At 37.4% G+C, this 26950-nt stretch overlaps 1 protein-coding gene across 1 annotated transcript in view; it reads left to right on the forward strand.

The window, feature by feature from the left end:
• HHLA2 (HHLA2 member of B7 family) overlaps window positions 1-26378 on the forward strand; it is a 187829-nt gene extending 161451 nt beyond the window's left edge. Inside the window, exons 4-7 of the mRNA XM_076001285.1 lie at window positions 20235-20324; window positions 22082-22170; window positions 23417-23683; window positions 25774-26378. Coding sequence (XP_075857400.1) covers window positions 20235-20324; window positions 22082-22170; window positions 23417-23683; window positions 25774-26132 — 805 coding nt within the window. The 3' untranslated portion in view covers window positions 26133-26378. The remainder of the gene's footprint in view (window positions 1-20234; window positions 20325-22081; window positions 22171-23416; window positions 23684-25773) is intronic.
• The last annotated feature ends 572 nt before the right edge of the window (window positions 26379-26950 follow it).

Below are 26950 nucleotides of genomic sequence, written 5' to 3' on the forward strand. Positions count from 1 at the left end.
ACTAAACTCAGAAAACTCCATAGGAGAATTTCTAACTGTAGAAACAAAACTGAGCAGACATTGATTGATCTACCTGCTGCATCTGGGCAGCTTGAGTTGTATGAATAGATCAACGTGCCCATGTGTCCAAATGAGTCAAACTCAAGGTCTCTGCATTTGAAAGTCTATACAACAAATTAAAGCTTTTATATTGTCCTTTCTTCAGTCATTATAAATTCAACAGTGAATTTATGGCACTGAAGCATACATAAGTATGTCACAAGGTGTCAAATTCCTTCTTTCTACAAATATTCAAATCCTAGCTGTATACTATGAAGTTACTTTACTTACTACATTATAGCCTTATTTTTAAAGGGCCCTTGAAAGCAAGGATTTATTCTTTTTTTTTTTTTTCTTTGAGAGAAATAAGGTAACAGGGGTCCTGGAGAGTGAAATAGCTAGTCAACCTCTTTTCTTGTGGTATAAAAGAGAATTTCCATATTTGTAAGACAATGCTTTAGTTGAGAGTGTTTTCATTTTAATGTTGACACTAAAAAGAAATAGGAATTTTAAAGTTAATGTGGTTTTGCTACTAGAAAACTCCTATAAAAAAACATAAGGCACATTAAACTTACTGCAAACTTCCAATGGCTCATAACTAATGTTTGTTTTAGCTTCAAGATTAAAAGTGTTTTTGCTACCATTACCAAGCAAATGTATATCTCTTGCATTTTACATTACTCTTTTAAAACATGACACGACTTCTTTCAACATTTCACTGTGGTGAAAGAGATTATATTCTTCATTGATTTATTTATGTAAACAAAGACGGGGCCTAGTTCCTGAGTCAGTAGCTCTTCATCAGTCATTTTCATTTTGTGTCATTCTGGAATGTTCAGAGACATTTGAAGACCCAGCTCACAGTAGTTTAAATGTATTAATTAATAGGAAGTCTAGATGTAGGGGATTCAGAACAGTCAGAAGCAGGGACACAACAATGTCATTACAAACCCAACTTCTTTCCATCTTTCTGCTGTGTTATCCTTGTTATGTTGATTTTTTTAATCCTCATACTCATTGCCTCACCAATTGTATGATGGCTACTGCAGCTCCAGGCATCAAATAAATGCCCAGAAAGTAGAGGGAAGGGATTTGCCATTAACTTCTGCTCTTGTATCTGTCCCTCTTATAAGAAAACAAATTTTCACAGAAGTCCTTCCAATAGACTTCTGTCTGTGTCCCATTGTCCAAAACAGTGTCAAGATGCAGTATGTGTGTTTCAGTTTGATTTTGGTAGTTCATTTTGAAGACAAAGCAGGGCAAGAGGCTGGCCACACTTTTCTACTCTCCTTGGGATCAGAGTTAGAGGTAGGAGAAAGTGAACACATTGGGTCAGCAGTCTGAAATGTTCGGTTCTTGGTGTGCTCTTGGCCAAAGAATGACCAGACATACAGAAAGCAAGGTAAGCGTGAAGCAAGGTTTATTAAGGAGAAAAAGATAGGATTACAGAGCAAGAGCAAGATATGTTTGCTATACAATAGCGAATGGGCCTCTCTTGTCATAATAAACAGGGCCTTTGTTATGGTCTGGGTTTCATTTTATTTTTATGTTTATTAATTATTATTATTATTATTATTATTTTGAGACAGAGTCTCACTTCTGTTGCCTGGGCTAGAGTGCTGTGCCATCAGCTTAGCTCACTGCAACCTCAAACTCCTGGGCTCAAGCAATTCTCCTGCCTTAGCCTCCGAGTAGCTGGGACTACAGGCATGTGCCACCATACTCAGCTAATTTTTTCTATATATTTTTAGTTGGCCAATTAATTTGTTTCCATTTTTAGTAGAGACGAGGTCTCGCTCTTGCTAAGGCTGGTCTTGACCTTGAGCGATCCTCCCGCCTTGGCCTGACCTTGAGTGATCCTCCCACCTTGGCCTGACCTTGAGCGATCCTCCCGCCTTGGCCTCCCAGAGTGCTAGGATTACAGGCTTGAGCCACCATGCCTGACCATGGTTTCACTTTATAGTGTCTGGATTGGGCCCTCCCTATGGTTCAGAAGTCACCATGAACCACTTTGATTGGACAGTTGGGAGTTATATGACCCAGTCTTACTGTATACGCGGATCTCCCATGAGCCTCTCTGATAGTCTATTTGGGGGGGGATGAACCACAATGTAGATTTAAACTAATGACATCATAATTAGCTTTAAGTTGTCCTAGGTCACTTTCCAGACCCTATTGTATTTCTCAGTGTTTTGAAGCTAAGTCTGATTGGCAGATATGTAGGGCATTCCCTTCTCCCCCAGATGTAGCAATTGCTGGTGACAGGATTAAGGTGGGGCAGCACCAAGACAGGCCACCCTTGTCCTTCTTCCCAGGTGGGGAAATTGCTTGAGGCAGCACCAAGACAAAGTACACCCACTTTTATCCCTAGGAGAGTCTTGGGACGTTCCTTACTATCTACCTAACAGACACACAGGCATTATAATTGGAATCTAACACTCAAAAGTCATGTAAACATGGTTAGTTAGTGGACTCTCAGTCTCCAAGAAAACTGAGAAGCTCTGACTGGCTTCTGCTCCTCACCCCACATCCAACTTTGCTTCACAGCGGCCACCCCCTAACCCCTCCTTTCCCAAATATAGAGGCTCCCACTCCCATCCTGGCCCAGACATGGTCATTTCATTTGCCCTTTAGATACACTTTCTCAGTTCTCCCTTTTCAATAAAGGTGGTCACACCCTGAAACACGGCTGGACAGAGAAGGAGTTCTGTTAGCCAGGAAGCAGGGAAATGGCACTGGTATCTGTCGCAGAATCCATTTCATACTAATGCTTTCTTTTAAACAGCTTTCTGTTAAATTTATTTAGTTGATGCCTCTAGACTGGTTTTTTTTATTCAACCACTATAATCCCACTGGCGCGATCTTCTTAAAACACAAATTCACTTCATCATGAGCTTTCTTGTGTGGCTCACAAGAATGGCCATAATATAGCTCTTATACATCTTTCCAGCATTTTCTCTTCCATGTGGTCTGCTTGGTATTCTTATCACATAGGATTGATGTTCTTGCGGCTGCATCTTTGTTCTATTATCTGTCTGGAATATCCTACCCTACTCTGCTTCTCTGTACTCTTTCTGACAGGCCAGTTTCTCCTTGTCCTTCAAAACTGATGCCTTAGGAGGCTTTCCTTAACACCCTGCCCCCACTAGGCTCAAATGTTTTTTCTCTGTCCTTCTACAGCACCTGGTGAGAATCCTTTTTGCTGTCTATGTCTCTGTATTATGATTTATTTGTTTACATAATTCACCTCTCTTTTGGTACCAGATGGAGCTTTCTGAGATTAGGGACTGACTCATCCCTGTACAGTTTGTGACCCATGGGTGTACTCAAATTGTATATTTTTAATGGCAGGAATGATGTTAAACTTCCTAGATCACAGTGTAGGGTGGCACACAAAGTCCTAGTCCTATTTCCTATGAGGTCAGGATAAATTTGAGGTATTTTTTCCTCGCTTGTTTCTCAGAACTTGAATGTTTTCTGGCTGTAACTTAGGAATGGATTGTGAGTAGAAGACAGGGCTGTAGCAGTGGAACTTTACAATCAAAAGTTATTTGGCAGAATTGACTCTGAGCTGTGCGGAAAACTCACGGCACAAAGCAAACATGATAACCACTGTACTTTGGAAATTACTCACTGCGCTGTAAACACAGAACTAGGCCAGGAGTCTTGCTTTTCTTGTGTACTAGCTAGTTGGGTTAGCAGCAGCTTTAAATTCTAAGGACTAGAAGTCACTAATTCAGGTATACATAGGCACAACTACTTACCAGAAAGTAGAGTATTTTCGATCTTCAGTCTAATGCTCTCCCAATTGAGCTATTTTGGCTCCTCTTAGATTATTTTAAAGCATCACTTAATAAAAGCTCTAAGTGGTCCATACAGCTAGGAATAAGTCTCATAAAGATTGGGTTTTGCCTATTCTTCACACCAAATCCTTGATTCTGATAATCAGTTATGGTTCACACACTCCAACACCTGGATATGTAGACACAAAGAAGAGTTCTTTACTTCTGGATTTGAAAATATGACACAGGGATTGTGTGAGAATGATTAGTGTCATACTGGGAATGAGGAATATAGGATATATCATTTACCATGCATTAGATGTATTTAAAATAGAACAACCGTGACCAGCATAGGATGGAATTCTAGTATTACAATTAGTTGATAAACCTAAATCAACATTAGAGAAAAAGCTTCCTGTTTCAGTATCACCCAGATTATTTAATCCTACTCTATGTTATAGAAACTTTGTCTCACGTTATCTGTGGCGAGAGTTCACTACAGTGTTTTAGAGTTTTCACTACAGAGTTTTAGAGTTTTCATTACTTCAGTGGAAGTCCTTATACCTGACACAATCAGGTCCAGTAATTGGACTAGTTTTTTAAAAAATTAGATATTCAAATTATACATTTTGAAATTTTTAAACTTAAAACATAAACACTAGTTCTCCAGGTGCAGGCAGCTGCCATTGTTGGGATCTCTAGTCTGGAGATCTGTGATGCATGGCATTTTTGGGCAACAGCCTTCCTCCAGCCTGGAGACTTTTTTGCATGCATGGCAGACTCCACCCTTGGAGGTGGGGAGAAGCGAGAAAAGTTGATTTTTCTGTGTGACTGGCATGAATCTACAGGGCTTTGGTGCTGAAAAATAGTGGCCTGTTGATTTAGCCTACCTGACCAGCTTAGGTCATCTAATAAGAACATAACTCAAGGGCTTCCTCTCCAGGTTTGGCCAGCTGCCAGTATTGGTGTTTGTGGACAGGGAAGGAAAAACTTGGCCAAAGACGCCAGCAATTGCACCAAGTGACCCCTCCCATCAGGAGCAGCCTTCCAAGTGTGATGAAAGAGCCCTGAATAACATATTAGCAGCTCCCCCTAGCGGCAGATCAAGCAACCACAGAAGCAGCCACACCCAGGCTTGTGCACACCAGTTGCCATCTATCTTTCCCTTACCCCCACCTTAAGGGAAAACAGGATCCAAATAATGCTCAGGAGTGGCAAGTCCCCTCCCAAAGATCAGGTTATTTGTATACTCCATCCTGGGGTCCAGAGCCTATGACAGAGACATCAGGTTACCTCAATAATTGCTCTTCCACTCAAACTGCAATCAACAACAGAGAGGATAACCCCATAGCTTCACATAGTGCCTTCCATCTCAACCTATCATAGGGCAGTGGAGTCATACCCATAGGTGCGATCCAACAGCTGGGAGCTTAAGCTGGGGGACCAAACTCACTAATCTCCATTGGCAATGGTTGAAGACAACAGATCAGAGAGAGCCCAACTTGCTAAAATTACCCCTAAGGTGATATAGGACCAGTGCACCTCTTCCCAGAACTGTCAAGGAATGACCCTGGGGGACTTGGAGATAGGGCCCTAAACCAGTTCTAGCATCCCCAGTTCTTGACCAAGTAGCCTGATAAGAAAGAATCAGTGAAAGAATGTAGGAAAAATGGAAAAGCAGAGAGAAATGTCACCATCAAAAGAAATCATTACATCCTCAACAATGAACACCAACTTGAATGAAATGATTAAAATGACAGAGGAAGAATTCCAAATATGGACTGTAAGAAAACAGTGGAATTAAAGAGAAAATAGAAACCCAACACAAAGAAGCCACAAGAATAATAAAGGAAATGAATGAAAAATTCTCTAAAGAAATTGAAGTTTTACAAAAGAACCAAATAAAACTACTGGGAATGATAGAAGCATTCAAGGAACTACAAAACACAGTGGAAAGCCTTAAGAATAGGGTGAATCATGCAGAGGAAAGAATCTCAGAGCTTTGAAGATAATGCTTCTGTGCTAAATAAATTAGATGAAGAAAAAGAACACAGAAGTAAGAGACATGAACAAAACATACAAGAAATATGATATTATGTAAAGAAACCAAACATAGAATTATAGGCATTCCAGAGAAAGAAGAAGAAAATACATAGGGATGAAAAATCTATTTCTTGGAATAATAGAGGAAAACTTACCTGGCCTAGCCAGAAATCTAGATATCCAGGTGCAAGAAGCACACAGAACTCCTGGGAGACTAGTGTGAAAATGCAATACCACCACCTCACATAGTTATTAGGCTGGCCAAAGTAAGCACAAAAGAGGAACTCCTTTGAGCAGTAAAACGAAAACAGCAGATAACCTACAAAGGAAAACCTCTCAGACTAACTGCAGACATTGCAACTGAAACCTTACAGGCCAGAAGGAACTGGAAACCCATCCTCAATTTTCTAAAACAGAATAATGGCCAACCTAGAATTCTTTACCCAGCAAAATTAAGCATCATCTATGAGGTAGAAATATAGGCTTCCCCAGACAATCACTGATGAAATTTGCAAAGACCAGACCTACCCTGTAGGAAATACTCAGACCTGCATTATACACTGAACAGTGCAATAGACAACCCACCAAAGTAAAATCACTCAAGAGTTAAAGTCCAGAATCCTGATTCCACAATGGTTTTAAAGGTAAAACAAAACAATAAAAATTTATCCAACAGTTTGAACAGAAATTTACCCCCAGTATCAATTCTCTCAATAAATGCAAATGGCTTGAATTGTTCACTGAAGAGACATAATCTGGCTGAGTGGATTAAAAAACACAAGCCAAGTATCTGCTGTCTCCATGAAATGCATCTTACCCACAAAGACACTTTCAGACTCAAGGAGTGAAGGGTTAGAAAACAAACTTCCAGGCAAATGAAAACCAAAATAAAGCTGGGGTAGCTATTCTTCTATCAGATAACATAAACTTTAAAACAGCAAAAGTAAAGAAAGACAAAGATGGTCACTATATAATGGTGAAGGAAAAAATCAAGCAAGAAGATTTAACAATTCTTAATATGTATGCACCCAACACAGGAACATTCAGATACATAAAGCAAACCCTGTTTGATCTAAATAACATGATAAACAGTAATGCCATAGTAGCTGGGGATTTCAACACCCCACTGACTGAATTGGACAGATCCTCCAAGCAGGAAAATAAGCAAAGAAACAATGAATTTAAACAGAGCTCTAGAACAAATGGTTCTAACAGACATCTACAGAACATTCCACCCAAATAAAGCTGAATATAAATTTTTCTCATTAGCCTATGTAATATTCTCTAAAATCAATCACATCTTAGGTCACAAATCAGATCTCAACAAATTAAAAAAAAAATAGAAATTATTCCATGTATGTTCTCAGACCATAATGATATAAAATTAGAGATCAATTCCGACAGAAACATTCACCACTTCACAAAGTCATGGAAATTAAACAATCTATTGCTGAATGACTATTGGGTCATGGAGGAGATCCAGGTGGAAATCAAAAGATTCTTCAAACTAAATGATAATGGGTACATAAGTTATCAAAATCTGTGGGATACAGCAATAGCACTCCTGAGAGGAAAAATAATAGCATTAAATGCTCACATTCAAAAAACAGAAAGTTCCCAAATCAACAAACTAATGAACTCTCTCAAGAAACTGGAAAAGAAAGAGCAAAGCAATCCTAAACCTAGAAGAAGAAAAAAAATAACTAAGATCAGAGCAAAACTAAATGAAATAAAGAAAAGAACTGTACAGAAAATTAAAAAACCAAAAGTTTATTTTTTAAGAAGATAAATAAAATTGGCAGCCCTCTTGCTAGAAAGGATAAAAACTAGAAAGGAAAGGACACTAATAAGCTCAATTTAAAATAAAATAGGAGAGGTCACTACAGACATCATGGAAATACAAAACATTATCTTTGAATACTATAAAAATCTATCTGCCCCAAAACTACAAAATGAGGCAGAAATGGACAAATTCTTAGAAACACACAACCTCCCTAGGCTCAATCAGGAAGAAATAGAATTCCTGAATAGACCAATATTAAGCACAGAAATTAAAGCAGCAATTAAAAATCTTCCAACAAAAAGTCCCAGACCAGATGGGCTACACCTGAATTTTACCAAACTTAACAACTCATACCTATACTATAGAAATTATTCCACAACATTGAGAAGGATGGTATCCTCCCCACTCATTCTATGAAGCCAATACCTTGATACCAAAGCCAGGAAAGGACATGACAAAAAAAAAAAAAAGAAAACTACAGACCAATATCCCTCATGAATATAGACGCAAAAATCCTCAAGAAAATCTTAGCAAACCAAATCCAACAGCACATCAAAAAAACAATTCATCATGACCAGGTAGGCTTTATTTCAGAGATACAAGGATGGCTCAACATATACAAATCTATAAATGCAATTTACCATATAAATATAAAGCAAGAACAAAGACCATATGATTCAGTAGATGCAGAAAAAGCATTTAACAAAATCCTGCTCACTTTTATGAGAAAAACTCTTAACAGAATAGGCACAAATACAGATGGGACATATCTTAAAATTATTAAAACCATATATGATAAAGCCACAGCCAATATGATACTGAACAGGGGAAAATTGAAAACATTCCCACATAGAACTGGAGCCAGACAAGGTTGGTTGCCCACTACCTCCACTTCTATTCAACATAGTGTTAGAAGTCTTTGCCAAAGAAATCAGACAAGACAGGGGAACTAAGGGTATCCAAATGGAGGTAGAAGAGGTCAAACTCTCACTCTTTGCTGATGATATGCTACTATATCTAGAAAATCTCAGGGATTCAATCAAGTGACTCCTAGAATTAATAAATCAGTAAAGTCTCATAATACAAAATCAATGCACACAAATCAGTGACATTGATATATGCCTATAAAAGTCAACCAAAAAGTTAAATCAAAGATGCAACGCCTTTCACAATAACATCAAATAAAATCAAATATTTAGGAACATATTTAACAAAAGAGGTGAGAGCTATATAGAGAGAATTACGAAACACCGAGAAAAATTGTAGAAGTTGTAAAGAGATGGAAAACACTACCATGCTCATGAATTGGCAGAATCAATATTGTTAAAATGTCCATGCTACCTAAAGTGATCTACAGAATTCATGCAATCACTATCAAAATACCATCATCATTCTTTACAGATCTAGACAAAATAATTCTCTGCTTCATAGGGAACCAGAGAAGACCTTATATAACCAAAGCAATCTTAAGCAAAAAGAACAAATTGGGAGGCACCAGTCTACCAGATTTCAAGCTATATTATAAGTTTACAATAACCAAAACAGCATGGTATTGACACAAGAACAGAGATATGGACCTTTGGAATAGGACAGAAATTCCAGGTATAAAACCATCCTCATAATGTAATCTAATCTTTGAAAAATCAGACAAAAATATACAATGGTGAAAAGAATCTCTATTTAACAAATGTTGATGGGAAAACTGGGTAACCACATGCAGAAGATTGAAACTGGATCCCTACTTCTCACCTCACAAAAATCAGCTCACACTGGATAACACACTTAAACATAAGGTGTGAAACCTTAAGAATTCTAGAAGGAAATGTTGGGAATACTCGTATAGATGTTGGCCTAGGCCAAAAATTTATGAAGAACGCCGTCAAACAATCATACAGCAATAAAAATAAGTAAATTGGACCTGATCAAATTAAAAAGCTGTTGCACAGCCAAGGAAACTATCATTAGAGTGAATAGACAACCTACAGAATGGGAAAAAAATATTTGCATGTTACCCATCTGATAAATGGCTGATAACTAGAATCTACATAGAACTTAAGAAAATCAACAAGAAAAAATCAACCCGTCAAAAAGTAGGCAAAGGACATGAACTGAAACTTTTTAAAAGAAGACAGAATAATGGCCATCAGACATATAAAAATGTGCCCAACATCTCTAATCATTAGGGAAGTACAAATCAAAACTACAATGAGATATCACCTAACTCCAGTGAGAATGGCTTTTATCAAAAAGTCCCAAAACAACAAATGCTGGCATGGATGTGGAGAGATAGGAACACTCTTACTCTGCTAGTGGGACTGCAAATTAATACAACCCTTGTGGAAAGTAATTAGGAGGTAACTCAAAGAGCTAAAAATACAAGTACCATTTGATCCAGCAGTCCCATTACTAGGCATCTACTCAAAGGAATAAAATACATTCTTTTACTTATTTATTTTAGCATATTATGGGGGTACAAGTGTTAAGGTTATGTACGTATATTGCCCATCCATAACCTCCTCCCCCCTTGAGTCAGAGCTTCAAATGTGACCATCCCCCAAACGTTGCACATCTCACTCATTGTGTTTGTATATACCCATCCCCTCCTCCCCCATCCCACCTGACCTACACCCAATAAATGCTTTTCTTATATGTCCACTGAGGTGTTGATCCATTAATACCAATTTGCTGGTGAGTACATGTGGTGCTCATTTTTCCATTCTTGAGATACTTCACTTAGCAGAATGGGTTCCAGCTCTATCCAGGAAAATACAAGAGGTGCTATATCACCATTGTTTCTTAAAGCTGAATAATACTCCATGGTATACATATACCACATTTTATTAATCCACTCATGAATTGATGGGCACTTGGATTGTTTCCACAACTTTGCAATTGTGAATTTTGCTGCTATAAACATTTGAGTGCAGGTGTCTTTTTCATAAAGTGACTTTTGATCTTTTGGGTAGATGCCCAGTAGTGGAATTGCTGGATCAAATGGTAGATCTACTTGTATTGCTTTAAGTTATCTCCATATTGCTTTCCACAGAGCTTAAACTAGTTTGCAGTCCCACCAGCAATGTAGGAGTGTTCCTATCTCTCCACATCCATGCCAACATTTGTTGTTTGGGGACTTTTTGATAAAGGCCATTCTCACTGGAGTTAAGTGATATCTCATTGTGGTTTTGATTTGCATTTCCCTGATGATTAGAGATGTTGAGCATTTTTTCATGTTTGTTGGCCATTATTCAGTCTTCTTCTGAAAAGTTTCTGTTCATGTCTTTTGCCCATTTTTTTGATAAGGTTGTTTGATTTTTTTCTTGCTGATTTTCCTGAGTTCTAAATAGATTCTAGTTATCAGCCCTTTATCAGATGTGTAGCTTGCGAAAATTTTCTCCCATTCTGAGGGTTCTCTGTTTGCTCTCTTGACAGTTTCTTTGGCTGTGCAGAACCTTTTTTATTTGATCACGTCCCATTTATTTATTTTCATTGCTGCTGTGATTGCCTTTGGGGTTTTCTTCATAAATCCTTTGCCTAGGCCAATGTCTAGAAGAGTATTTCCAATGTTTTCCTCTAGAATTCTAATAGTTTCACACCTGAGGTTCAAGTCTGTTACCCAGCGTGAGTTGATTTTTGTGAGAGGCGAAAGGTGTGGGTTTTGTTTCAGTCTTCTATATGTGGCTATCCAGTTTTCCCAGCACCATTTATTGAATAATTTTCCCCAGTGTATATTTTTGTCTGCATTGTTGAAGATTAGTTGGCTATATGAGTATGGTTTTATATCTGGGTTCTCTGTTCTGTTCCATTGGTCAATGTCCCTGTTCTTGTGCCATTCCCATGCTGTTTTAGTTACTATATTCTTGTAGTATAGTTTGAAGTCTGGTAAATTGATACCTCCTATTTTGTTTTTATTGCCTAGAATTGATTTTGCTATATGGCGTATTCTCTGGTTCCATACGAAGCATAAAATTATTTTTTCTATATCTGTGAAAAATGATGATAGTATTTTGATAGGGATTGCATTGACTGTATAGGTCACTTTGGGTAGTATAGATATTTTAACAATGTTGATTTTGCCAACCCATGAGCATGGTATATTCTTCCATCTGTTTATGTCCTCTGCTATTTCCTTCTTCAGTGTTTCATAGTTCTCCCTGTAGAGGTCTTTTACCTCCTTAGTTAAATATATTCCTAGGTACTTTATTTTCTTTGTTGCTATTTTGAAGGGAATTGAGTCTTTGATTTGGTTCTCACTTGTACTGTTGTTGGCGTATATGAATGCCTCTGATTTCTGTGTATTGATTTTGTATCCTGAGACTTTACCAAATTCATTTATATTAGATCAAGGAGTCTCTTAGTTGAATCCTTGGGGTTTTCTAGGTATAATATCATGTCATCACCAAAGAGTAAAGAGTTTGATCTCTTCTGCTCCCATTTGGATGCCCTTATTTCCGCTCTCTTGTCTGATTGCTGTGGCAAGGACTTCCAGCACTATGTTGAATAGAAGTGGAGATAGTGGGCAACCTTGTCTTGTTCCAGTTCCAAGTGGGAATGCTTTCAATTTTTCCCCATTCAGTATGATATTGGCTGTGGGTTTGTTATATATGGTTGTATCATTTTTAGGTAAGCCCTCTCTATGCCTATTTTGTTGAACATTCTTATCATAAAAGGGTGTTGAATTTTGTCAAATGCTTTTTCTGCATCTATTCAGAGGATCATATGGTCTTCGTTTTTGCTTCTGTTTATATGGTGAATTACATTTATAGATTTGCATATGTTGAACCATCCCTATATCCCTGGGATGAAGCCCACTTGGTTGTGATGGATTATATTCCTGACAAGCACCTGGATTTGATTGGCTAGGATTTTGTTAAGAATTTTTACATCTATATTCATAAGGGATATTCATAAGGTCTATAGTTTTCTTTTTCTGTTGCATCCTTTCCTGGTTTTGGTATCAGGGTTATGTTCGCTTCATAAAATGTGTTGGGGAGACTTCCACCCTTTTTGATGTTGTGGAATAATTCCTGCAGGATAAGCACCAGTTCTTCCTTATAGGTGTGGTAAAATTCGGGTGTGAAACCATTTGGTTGAGGACTTTTCTTTTTAGGAAGGTTTTTTATTGCTGTTTCAATTTCACTACTTGATATTGGTCTGTACAGGAATTCTATTTCTTCCTGGTTGAGCCTAGGGAGGCTGTGTTTTCGAAGAAATTGTCCATTTCCTCCACATTTTCTAGTTTGTGTGCATAGAGGTTTTTGTAGTATTCATAAATTATATCTGTATCTCCGAGGCATCCATTATAATTTCTCCTTTATTGTTCCTGATGGAGCTTATTAGAGACTTTTCTTTTCTGCTTTTTGTTAGTCTAACCAAAGGTGTGTCAATTCTGTTTATTTTTTCAAAGAACCAACTTTTTGTTTTATTAATCTTGGTTATTAATTTTGGTTTTATTAATCTTGGTAACCGTATGGTTACCCTGTTGTCAATTTTGTTTAGTTCTGATTTGATCTTAATGATTTCACTTCTGCTGCTGGGTCTGGGATTGGTATGTTCTTAATTTTCCAGCTCTTTGAGACGATTCATTAGATTGTCTATTTGTGATCTTTTCGACTTTTGGATATAAGCATTTATGGAAATAAACTTTCCTCTCAGGACTGCTTCAGCTGTGTCCCACAGGTTTTGATAACTTGTATCTCCTTTGTCATTTAGTTCAAAGAATCTTTTGATTTCCATCTTGATTTTCTCATTTATGAAGTGATCATTCAGCAGAAGGTTGTTTAGTTTCCATGACTTTGTGTAGAAATGAGAGTTCCTGCTAGGGTTGATTTCTACTTTTATTCCATTGTGATCTGAAAAAATACATGGTATAATTTCTATTTTTTAAAATTGTTTGAGACATGCTTTGAAAAGACATTCTATAATAAAGATATCTGCACTAAAATGTTTATAGCAGAACAATTCACAATTGCAAAGATGTGGAAACAACCCAAATGCCCATCAATACATAAGTGGATTAATAAAATGTGGTATGTGTATACCATGGAATACTACTCAACTACAAAAAAACAGTGGTGAACTAGCACCTCTTATATTATCCTGGGTAGAGCTTGAGCCCATCCTTCAAAGTAAGATATCACAAGAATGGAAAAATAATCACCACATGTACTCACCATCAAATTGGTACTAACTGATCAATGGTAAGATGCTTACATGGAAGTGATAGTCACTGGGTGCCGGTCAGGCAGGAGGAGTGTGATGCTAGTGGGTAAACTTATAACTAATGAATGCGGTGCACACTATATGGGGGAAGGGCAAGCTTGTAGCCCAGGCTTGGGCAAAGCAAAGGCATTATATGTAATCAAAATGTTTGTACTCCCATAATATTCTGAAATTAAAAAAAAACATGAACGTCTATTCATTGTCTAGATTTTGGGGGAAGGGAAGTCAAGGCCTTGTCCTGCATGAGCCACTATTTGATTTTTCTGTAACAGAACAAGCTAAATAACAGAACAAGCTAAATCAATAATTCACTATTCAGTATTCCCAGTTTTTATTTCTCAAAAATGGCCACAGAACTCATTCAAATTGTTACAAGAGTCCAGCTCCTTCTAGGCCTGTATGATTTGCTTTGTCTTTTACCATTGTCTCTGCTACACTTAATCAAACAGCAGATTTTTTGTGACTTGCTTTTATTTAGCCTTTCCAAAGCATTCATCTTATTCAACTTAGTTGTTGAAGAAATACTAAAGTTGTTCTTGTCCTCCCATTTAATTAACATAACATTTTGTTACATTATTTAATGATGACAACACACTGGACTGGTGGGAATAGATAGAAAGAGCAAAGCAGCTTCTCAGAGGCATTTGGTGTGCCATGGACATCTATCAATATGTTTTATCGAGGGGAAGGTGACTATTTTCAAGAAGTCCTTGGCCTTACACGTGCCCATGTTCGGCACTAACTTCACTTAATGGACTGTTGTTCAATTGCTCACTCCCTTTATGTGCTCAACAAAACGCCTGCTGTCTGCCTTGTTAACCCTGGCAATTTCTTTTGCTTGTTTTCTTGGCTTAGCATTCTTGCCTAAAAAAAAAAACAAGCCCACTCTGTCCAGCTATATTTCTTCTTGTGATAGAGGGCTATTAAGGAGGATTATATAATCTACACTTTTGACAAGAAAAATCATTTTGTGATTGAAGCCTGAGCTGGAAAATGGTCCTTGGAGGTGTGAGTAGTGACCTGGACCCTCCTGTATGATGTCGTCTCTTATACAGGTGCTTTATCCTGGGCCCTGTTTCCAAGGGACCAGTGCCTTGTGAGATGGGGATTTGAGGGCAAGCAATGAGGGAGTGTTCTCAGTACCTGTCAGAAAACTGTACAGAAGTGTGGGAAGCAGGATGAGGCAGAGAAAGAAGCTAAGTAAGAATGTGGCTCCAGGTGAAGGCTCAGCCTAAACCCAGCGGAGCTCTGGGCCACAGAACATTTCTTGCCTTGAAGGCACCACTGGGCAGGGAGGAGGGAAGGAGTGTAACTTGCGGAACCACAGCTTCCATCATCCAAGTGCAGTCCTCCAGACAAGTTTGCAGTTACGTGAGCAGGTAGCAGCAGCTAAGCAATGCGTGTGTGAAAACTCATTTGATAGAAGCAGTTGAAGGGGATCTGGGTAGATAATTAACTGTCTCCTAATTAAAAAATATCAGATATTAAATGTGTGGCATTTTAAAAACAGCTACTTTTATTGGACCCTATTTATGAGCCTTCCTAGATTTTCTTGGCTTTACTTGACTCCTGGGCTCTCAACTGGTTGGCCAAAAAGAGCCCTTGCCTCCATGCTATTGTCACATTTCCAAATGTCAAGAGCTGATCCCATCTCCTCTGGGGAGGCCAACTTCAGCATGTCCCCCATTGTACCCACCACGGCAGGAACTGAAGCAGCTGCAGAGTCTAGACATAACTCAGGGAGACTGAGAATGTGGGTTCCCCTGCCTTATATTTGCCAGACTCAAACACAAGGTATCATACAGTTCAAATGTCATACAGTGAGGCAAAGCACCTGGCTTTTGCAGTGGCAATCCCTAGGGGCCAGGTGAACAACCAGGAACAACATGGGACTTAACACCCCACGGGGGAATCTTCAACCAGTACGAGAAACCTATGGATTTATTCCTTTTGCTCTCTTCGTCTGACGGATTATTTTGAGGTGCTGAAGGTCTAGATAGCATGTCTAGAGATGGCTCTTGTGACTGAGCAAGTGTCTATATTTTCTATTCAGAAGCTGTTACCAGCGAGGCAGTTACCACCTAGTGTCTGCTTTGCATTCTTCCTTGTTTCACTTCCCCTTTTCCTTCACTCTTGCTGCCCTGTATTGCACCTCTGCACTTCCCCACAAATGCATTGGCGCATACTCTTAGCCTGTTTTCAAAAAAACAAAACAAAACAAAAAAACAACCCTAGAGATTTAAAGTTTTAACCCAATATAAGAATCCCATAAGTGCTAAAATTTCACTGTAACGCATCAGGGGAGAGAGCTTGAGTAAAGAGAGGGTAATCTTAAAATTGTTCTTTTGTTCTTTTTCTGTCTAAACAAAGTCAATCCTATTAAAATCTAAGTGGATGCTAAGGAGAAATCCCCAGGATACTACAAAGAGTTTTCCTTTTGTTAAGACTTCTTTTATAAATTGGCTCTATGTGTGGAGAGGCACTGAATTCAAAAATAATGTGAAGGAGAACATAGCTCCCTAGAAGCTGCTTTTTCTCAAAGGAATTCAGAAGTTATGAACTGGCATGATGATGTGAGTGACGAGAAATGTTCTTTTACAAATAAGAGAATTGATGTGTTCTGTGGCTCTGGCCAGATCCAGACCAGCAGTTACGAGGCCAGGATTAGTCTTTTTTTTCTTTTAAGTGGGCAGATAACATTTTTATCGTGTACAACATGCTTTGAAGTACATATACGTTGTGGAATGGTCTTAAGTGCTACTAAGGTGCAGGCTAGAGAATCTGACCAACCACAAGTGATGTTTGTCATTGTCACAATTAGTGCCGATGGCTATAGTACATTTGGTCTGCAGCTATTAAGATGGGCATAGAAATAGCTGTTCTATCTTTTTTATTTTATGCTTGTAGAAATGGCCTCAATTTTCTCATCTGTCTGATTAGTCTTAGCATCTAAATTTCTTTTTGCCATATTCCATCACAGAGGTTGCCTCTCTCTGCCTTTCTCCCTCACATCCGAAATCTAGCCCAAATGTACCAGAACAAAATGCTTCTAATACTTGAACTCTTTTGTAAGGGTGCTGATTGCAACTTGGGTAATTTCGGTTTAATCCAAGGTGGAAGCTTTCTGCTGTTTTTGAGGAAGAAAATAAATGTCTAAAAATAAAACTTAGGCATAAAAATAAGACCAAATACTCATTAAATGCCTCATTTAGCTGAAAACTGAAATTATTTCAACCATGCTAAATCAAGCCTTTGTGTAGAAGAGGTAGTGTATTTTTTATTTGTAGTACTTTATCTTAGATGATAAATGGGTTACTGTAATTTGTCATTCAAAAAGCATGAATTAAATAGTTCTCAAGTACCCAGTATTCAGCTCATGCTGACCCTTTAATTGGTGCACTTGTGTTCGCAAGTCTTTTAGAATGCATTTTGTGGGCTGCCATGGAAGAGGCTGGACCAGGAGGCAGAGTATGCAAGGCTTGGGATGCTAGGGTTAAGAATTTGGGTCTTATTCTGCATGTGGTGGGAAGCCACTGGAGTGATTTAATTAGAAGAATGTTACAGAATAATTTATTTTTTAAAAATATGACTCGACTGCTGTGTTGACAGTGGATTGTAAGGTGACAAAAGTAGAAAAATGATAATCAGCCAGATGTCTCTTTTTAGCTATCCAGGCAAGAGATGATAGTGGCTTTGGAGAAGAATGCTAATAGAGTTAGAAGTGGAAAAATAACGGTGTTTAATCTATTAACAACAACAAAAGACTGGTTAATGGATTAGATATGGAATGTGAAGAAATGGAAGAATCAAGATTGATTTCTAAGTTTCTGGTCTAAACCACAGGACAAATTTGGTACCAATTATTGAGATGAAGACTGGAGGAGGAACAGGATAATTTTATTGTCTTGTTTTGTTTGGGATAGGGCATGGAGCAATGGAAAAAGGGAAGCAGGGAATGAAATGGAAATGAAGGGCTCATGTTAGCTTTGGGCATCTAAGCAAATAGGTCAAATGAGCAGTTGACTCAGTAAGTTTGAAAACCCTTGGTGTACAGATTGCATTCAGAGCCATGAGAGGAACTCTCCTAGGCAAAGAGTGTAGAGAAAGTAGAAGACCTGAAAACATTCTATATTTCCACATAAATAGGGCAAGCAGAGGAGAACCTGTAAAGGACTAAGAAGGAGCAGCAGTGGGGAAGGAAAAACTTGGACAAATGTGGTACTCTAGAACCCAAGAGAAGAACCTTACAAGAGGAAGATAACAGTCAATTTGCTGAATACTACTGTGAGTGGGAGGAGGATGGGGACAAACGATATCACTGTTGTGGGTAATATGGAAGTTCTTGGTGACACTGACAAAGGCAGTTTATGACATATCATGCAGATAAGAGCCCAGAGTAGAATAAGGGGAGACTGTGAAGGGAGAAATGGGGACAGCTATTTAGACAACTATTTTAAGAAGTTAATGGAGTGGAGAAATAGGTAGATAGCTAATCTAGAGTCAGAATAATTTTTGCTTTTTCTCATGTTCCTAAGATTGGTGATACTGAAGCACTTATGCTTATGGAACTGATCTAGTAGAGAGATCCTGATAATGCAGGAGAAAGATCGTTCTACATTACCAAGAAATTGCTGGACAAATTTCTCAAAGGTGTGGGATACAGAGCGCGGTAAACTGTTTGCCCTTGGATAAAGGCAGAAGGAGAGGCAGTAACAGTGGGCTGAATTGGTGATAGCAGGATAAGGGAGTATCCATAATCAATCACAATGAATTAATGAAGTGAGAGTATTAGCCAAAAGAGAGATGGGAAAAAGGGAATGTTGGAAGTTTCAAGAGAATGTGGCAAATATTGGAGTCATTACAGGCAGTGGGATGATGAACACATAGCAGGATAGTGGGCATGGAATGTCCCAAAGTTACAAAAATCAAGGTGGATTTGAGTTTTGCCTGGAAAGAGGCTGTGATTAAAGGTTTTTTTTAATGGCCTATAAAGGCAAAGTATGATTACATGTGCATATATTTTCACAGCAGAAAAACAAGTTTAATAGTTACCTGTAATCTTACCATTCAGAGGGAATCACTGTCATATACACCTTTTCACATATTATATATGCAAATACTTCTATAGAAAGAAATATAAAGATCTTAATTTTGATAAAACTATTTTAAAGAAGTTTCTACTATTTTAGCTGTTGTCCTGAGAGAAATTGAAGCTATTGGAGTGATAACTTTGTTGCATTGCAAATGTTTTTCTTATTGATTGTATTTTAATATTTGTTTTTGTTGCTTTTCTAATTTTTATGTAGATAAAATGGAAAATGTATAGTCATGCTAAAAAGGCCCTCTTCTAAGGTTGTATATACAAATTTTCTGGTCCTTAAAATGTAAAAAGAGCCTATAAATTATTAATCTACCAGGTTTTATTTTGATAAGATGTGATAAAGGAATCTAATTTTACTTTTTAGGACAGTTTTAATCATTCTTAAAGCTCACATCCCACAAAAAATATGGAATACATTTTTGTAATAGAGCTCTCAAATGATATTTAAAATTTTTTCTTTTAGAGGTTTTAAAACCAATTATGTACTATTATTTAAACAAGCTATTTCTTAAAGAGAAAAATTATCTGTTAATACCATCATCAGAGAAAATCAGTTATATTTTACTTACTTGAGAGACTATGTTATGTGTGTACACAGTTTTCTATCTGTATTTTCTCACTTTTTTGAGTTTTTGAAACATTCTTTTAAGCCATAATATGAATTTAGTGGCTTGCCCTATTTTGGACATTAAAGAATATATTTTTAGGTTTTAATTGGTTTTGTATGTGTGATTTTAAATAACACCACAGTTGACACCATTGGCATTTAATATTGAATTGAAATTGTTTTTAGTATTTTTTACTATAAAAGTAATACATGTCCATTATAAAAAGCTTTAAAAATAACAAAAGCAATTATCCAGAGAAACACCATTGAAGGTATACTAAATCTTTATTCATTCAACAGCCATGTTTCAGCACCTCTTATGTAGCAGGTAGTACTTCAGATGTGAAACCTCTTCAGAGTTAACATCCTAGTCATACATCCTGTCAGTATCATAGTACAGAAACGTGCATTCTTTTAAAAAAGGGACCATGCTAGTTAGAAATTGTACTGTAATCTGATTTTTCTCCTAGGATGTCTTAAGAACTTCCTTCCATGCCATTTTAACCATCTTTTGCAATGTCATGTTTAATGGCTACAAAAGAATTATTTGTGTGGATGTACCATAGTTTAAATAATGTCCTAGAGTCAGACACTATAATTCTTTTCTAATTTCCTTTTGCATTTAAAGTCCATAACATGCATATTTTGCTTCTTTGATAGCATAACTAACATGACCTCCACAAGACATGACGGCACAGGTGGTGTTATCTATCTTTCTTATTCTCATACCACTTCTGAATGGATTTCAAGGTAAATGCCTATTAATACAAGTGTTTAGCTTTTTGTATCATTAAGTAGGAACATGAGTACACAATGCAAGGTGGCTATTGCCTCTATAGCCACAGCATTTTGAACTTTCCTAAATGATCAGTTAATGAATAACAGGGATCATTCTGGAAGTCTACAAGAACATTAAGGCTCTTTATAATCTGTTATCTGCTACCAGAAATAAAATCACTAGAAAGGCAAGTTTGATTGATTTTAAGTGTAAGTATGGTACTTAACACTTGACAGAAGGCATTATCAGCTTTGCTAGGTCCAGTGACAGACATTCTTAATTATCCAATGAAATATTATATTAGAGGGGTTTAGTAGAGCAATTAGAGAAGTTGATAATCACTCCTTTCCTTTCCCACATTTCCATATCTTTCTCTTGGCATATACTACCACATCTCTCCATTTCTCTGCAGAGAAACTAAATCTGAGGAAGAGAGGAGGGACATAGTGGGGTGGAAAGTGCCCCAGAGGGAACAGACTGTGTAGAGCCACATGGGCACCCAATTCTCCCATCTTGGGTGGCCTTGGCCGAAATCCAAAGAATTTTACTCCTTGGTCCATAAATTAGGTCCTTTGTAGTCCTACTGTCTTAGAATCCATAGAGAAGGGCACAAGATCTACCTAAAATAATTTGTAAATTGGTCAAAGAAATTGAATACTGCCTTCAATGATATGAAGTAGCTAGATATATTTTCTTTGCAGAAATACTTCTTGAGTTGGATCATTTGCCTTTTGAAATCAACTTCTGAAGTTGATAAAAAAAAATCAAGAAGATTGGACATCTACATTTACATCCAGAATAATATTCCTTAACTATGTTTTAACTGGCTCACAGGATATCCTGAGAGTGGTCCTAAAGTTAAAGTGAATGAGTTACTCCATTTCCCCGTTTGGACTTCTTTCCATGTCCTTTTCTGCTTGTGACTAATGTCCAGATATTCTAGCAGATTCCTGTCTAGCAGAACTGTCTTCTATATGCTCCAAATATTTCCGAATCCTATCAAGCTAAATTTGTTTCATTTTTCCAGGGCCTGATGGCTCTAGTTAGCTGAATAAACTAATTGATTATTGTTACAGTAGGTGTTAAAAATGAAAGTGCTTTGAGAATGAAAAATTAACAAGAGTCTTTCATATATGTAATTTCTAGAACTGTGGCAGGCCAGGATTGGAGGAGAGACAAGACTATTGATCAAGTGGGTAGCAAACCAGCCCTATGCTTTGGGCTGTTGCCAATTCTCACAGTAAGATTGAATAAAACAGCTATTCAATTGAAATTGAAGAAACTCAAATCCAGAGCTTCGTGGCTTGTTTCTATTAATCAGAATACCAAGAGTTCTTGATGATGATGTCTGTTAATGGTCAGGCTGCTGATTTAGGAAAATTCTTTTTGGTAGGCTTGATATGACACTTGACAAGCACTCATCACTAATTCTCTTTATAAATTCTCTACCCTTGATTGCAGATAGCTTCTTTTCAGCTTTATTCAGTTATTTGAGTAGTACAAATGAGCAAATCATCATTGGAAGACTTGATGAAGACATAGTTCTCCCTTGCTCATTTAAGAGTGGACCCGAAGTTGTAATTCACTGGAAGACTCAAAATAAGACCATCAATGTTCACAGTTACTACAAAGGCAGTGACCATTTGGAAAGGCAAGATCCCAGATATACAAACAGGACATCCCTCTTCCAAACTGAGATTCACAATGGGAATGCTTCTTTGTCTCTCAGAAGATTAAGCCTCATGGATGAAGGAACTTACATCTGCTATGTAGGAACTGCAATTAGTACGATCAGGAATGTAGTGCTAAAGGTGGGAGGTGAGTGTGCACATAATAATGTTTTATAAAATACACAATGACATTATTCCATGTTTTTCTAAAATGTCTTTTTCATAAGTTTATATGCTATCGGCTTCTTTCCCAGTGAATACATGCAAATCTACCACATTTTTTTAATGTGTACTATCTCATAATGTAGACATGTTATAACTGATACAAGCATTCCCCTGTTGGCGGATGCTCAGGCATTTCCAGTGTTTTATAATACACCACAAACAATAAATATCCTGATAGTTAACACTGGGACATGATCTGAAAATAAAGTACCAAATGGAAAATTTTAATGTTACTAACAGTATCAGCATAAGATTTTCAGTTTTCCCCTTAGTCTTACCTGCACCAAAATGTTATCAATCTTAAAAATTTCTGCCAATACGAAATTGACTTAAATTTCATTTTTCTATATTATAAATGAAGTTAATTTTACATTACATGCTTTCTTCTTCTATATTAATGTATATCTATATAACTATATATAGATATATAACCATATATACAGTTAATATGGTTAATATCTTAGCTGTATTAATATATTAACTGTTTCCAGTTCTCACAGTTACATTGAACCAAGCAGGTATACAGTTAAAATGAAGAAATTCAAAGACAGAGCTTCATGGATTCTTTCTATTTATCAGGTTACCAAGCGTTCCTAAAGATGTGGTCTGTTAATGATCGGGCTGATAATTAATATATTAGTTAATATCATATATATAATATAATAAACATATAGCTATATATATGGGCAGTATTTTCTAATAAGTTGTTTTTTCCAGAACTTGTTCCTTTTCCTTCTATCCCATTTAGCTGCTTCAGACCTTGACTCAGAAATCTAAGAATTATGTGTAAACAAAGAGTCAAATAGGCACTCTGAGCTTGTATCTGGAGAGTTTAGAGTGCTGTGTGAACTCTAGTTTATAGACCATGACACCCTCATTTTGGTTGTTCAATGAGGCCGTTAGATTTCTTTTTCAGCCATGTTTCTAGAGAATTGAGATTGCTAGTTGACATGTACCCATGCAAACTCTTTTTGTATTCCTTCTAGATAACTATATTATATCTTAAGGTTCTACAAGTTTTTTTTTTTTTTTTCCTTTCAGTAACTGCTGAGTTTTGCTCATAAAACTTAGCTTTTCATTTCATGGGTATTAAAAAGTATTCTGCACAGATGGCCCATAAAGAAGCTAATGATGACAGTTCTTCGTGTACCCTTCTTTCTCCCATATAGCTTTCCACACGCCTGTGATAAAGTATGAGAAGAGGAACACAAAGAGTTCCTTAATATGCAGCATACAGGTTTATCCTCCTTCAAATATCACGTGGAAAATGGATGACACCACACCTGTCTCTCAAAGTAAAATGGAAGAAATCAGGTCTTCGGGTCCTTCTTATATTAAAAGTACACTGGATATCACAGGATCAAATTCATCTTATGAATGTGCTATTGAAAATTCATTGCTGAAGCAAACCTGGATGGGACGATGGGCAAGGAAAGGTAGGCCCCATAGGGAACTTTCTGTGGACAAGTGCTATGCAGAGGTTGGGAGGTAATGGGGATTGATTTACAAGGAAAGAAAAAAAGAAAGAAAATCCATTTGTGGCAGTTAGAAGACCAAGACTGAAGTCCTAGGGCTAATCCTTACTGATTGTTTTATATTAAGCAATCATTTTTACTTCTGAGCATTAGTTCCTCAATGATTAAGTGGAAGTAATTCTTACCTTGCTGAGTATTTGATTTCAATGAAAGCATTTGTGAAATGGAAAGAAGCAGATCTATCCATGACTATTACTATATTTTTCAATGGCTCATTCTCTAAACAGGATTTTCTATCTGCATCACACTTTAAAAGATCAGAGAAGGAAGGAGAACTTGTCTTTTAGAAAGTCACAAGCTCCAATTCTTCCCAATCTTTCAACTAAAATAAAGTTAACTAACTAGTTAAAAGATTATTCCTTCTGTCTAATCTATATCCACCACCTCTATCACAGCATGATCAGTTTTTAACACTCCTTCCTCTCCTTTATTTGAATAAACCCAAACTGTGATCAAGCTCTATGTCTGTAAACTACTGTTCAAGAAAATATTAAGGGGCAAAAAAATTAATTTGATACCTCCCTATCCAATTCCAAGGAAAAATATTGTTTTATATTAGTAACAATCTCCCTTATATGAGGAAAAAGGATTAGCTATTTTTTTTCAGCCTTCACTTCCCCAGGGTTTCATATTCTCAAAATACCAAAAAAAAAAAAAAAATACTGAGTGATGCACCACCTTTACATGAGTCCAGTGTTAAGGGTATGAGCACCCAACATTATTTTCCATCAGTCAGGCAGCAATAGAAGCATGGGAAATGGTTGAAAAGTTTAATATTAGATTGCTAATATTTTCTTTGGAAAATCACAATTTCTCATGTTTACTCAGGATTGAATGTTCTGAAGCATCAACAGTTCCCTAGGCTCAGTACTGTTTTGTCTTGTTGAGAATCTAGTATGTGCCAAGTTTCATCACTTTCAGACTGTGAACTCAAGAACGTGGACTCTTCTTACTCATTTCTGGATCCATAATATTTAGCACAAACACACAGAAATAGAACTAAACTGGGAACGTAGCATACAAAGGGAGTGATTTATTCTTTTCACTGGGGTTGAACATGAATGGGGTTGTTACAGAATATGTGCTTAAAGAAGTTGCATAAGGGTAATTTTAGAAGAGTAATAGGACATTCCAGGGGGATATAGGCATTCCAGGTAAAAAGCAAAGAAGAGTAAATTTGCCTGGATTTGTGAAGTATAAGGTGATTAAGGGTGAAACTAGAGGATTAAGAGATGAACGGTCCTGGAGGTAGGATGGAACCAAGGAAGGACTTGAAGCATCAGAGAGACTCTGGATTTTAGATGGATTGCTTTGGCATCACTCAACTCACCTGCAGGTAGACTGAAAAGTAGGTGAGTCTGGAGCCAGGGAGAGCCATCCATGGTATTCCATAGAGTTCAGCTTACAGAACTGGAAGGATGAGACAAAGCTGGATCTGGAGATGCAAGCCAAGAAGACCCAGCAGGATCCCTCTGCTAAAAGGGGGTGGGTGGTGGGAATTACCTGTATATGCTTGGAAATATTCTTATGTGCAGGAAAAGAGACTTTGTCTAGATGACGAGATTAAGAAGCAGCTGAAGTCATAAAAGTAACAGGTCTCCTTGGAGTAGGTAGGGTAACAAGAGGGAAGTCCTGAGCAACACCAGCATTTGAAGGGTCAACAGAGGAAAAACATCAGGTTAGTAACTAGTAGCAGCATTCCTGGATGTTTACTTCCAGTTGTGGGAGTTAAAACCCAGGGACGTCACTTTCTTAGCTGGCCCTGGCTTTCTTGAAGGCCTAACCTAGTGTTGGTAGGAAACTTTAAAATGGTATTAGTAAAGCTTTTCTTTCAAGAAACTCCACAGCATAAATATCTAATTGCTTTCCAAAAAGGTATTTCCAAAGATATCAATGTTAGCACCTCTGTTCCCTGCTTTCTATGTGTGACTTAGAAAATGGATTCAAAATTTTTATCTTTAATCATGTTTCCTTTTCTATTCTGTTGTTAGATGACCTTCATAGAAACCAAAGTGAACATGTTTCACTTTCATGTCAACTTGTAAACAACTCTTTTCCACTGAACCAAGACTTCAGAGTTACTTGGTCCAGAGTGAAAAGTGGGACTTCCTTTGTCCTGGCTTACTATCTGAGCTCCTCACAAAATATAATTATCAATGAACTCCGATTCTCATGGGACAAAGAGCTGATAAACCAGAGTGACTTCTCTATGAATCTGACAGATCTTAGTCTTTCAGATAGTGGGGATTATTTATGTAATATTTCTTCAAGCAAATACACTTTACTCACCGTCTACACACTGCATGTAGGTAAGTTGCAAGTAAGTTTGGATAATGGGTTTTGGTTGTAGCAGTAGGGGTTTGTGAATATCACACAGAAAGGCTAGCTTTTAAAGAATACATTAGTACTTCTCAAAATGTTATCTACAGGGATATTTCTGGTCAGGATATAGATACCCACTCCCACCCTTCAACTACACAGAAGTCCCGTATTGGGGAAAAATACTCCTGCAGATCTCCTCTTCAAATCTTTAAGCCTGAAGATTTCAAGGCTTCAGAAATGAAGAGGAGTCCTATACATTTTGATGACATCCTGGATGAAGCATCTTAAATTTCTGCTCATTTCTGTGCCCAATATGTGCCTTAGGGCCTGTGTTTGGGGAGTTGAGGCTGCAGACACATTAGGAGTTACAATTGAGGCCCTGCTGAATGCTGGGGAGATACGGCACTGTCTATGAACTTGGTAGAAATAGTCACCACACAATATTTGAAGCACTAAGTATGTGCCTAATTCAGCCCATTTTTGCTTCTGTGAACTGCCAAAATTCATTATCTAAAATATTTCTAGTCAACCAACCACAGAATCATGAAATGTTACTCATGAAGCTGACTTTCTAGGTGAGCTGGATGCTCTCCCTACCCTTAAACTATCCATTTCACCTCATGGGAGACCATGGCAACTCTTTCTGCCCTTTAATAAAGGTATTTGAGTCAGTGGAACATATGTTTTAGTAATTTCTATCATCCCAATTGTGAAAATTAGGAATAACAGATTTGAAAGTTTGGTGATTCTACGTAGTAAGATTTGGAGATAAGAGCACAGAGTTGTCCCTAGGTTATGTGGTCTTCAAATAGATAGAAGCTTCCAGACACTGAGTGACAGCAGTCC

The sequence above is a fragment of the Microcebus murinus genome, chromosome 1 (genome assembly GCF_040939455.1).
Source record: "Microcebus murinus isolate Inina chromosome 1, M.murinus_Inina_mat1.0, whole genome shotgun sequence".
Classification (NCBI taxonomy): Eukaryota; Metazoa; Chordata; class Mammalia; order Primates; family Cheirogaleidae; genus Microcebus; species Microcebus murinus.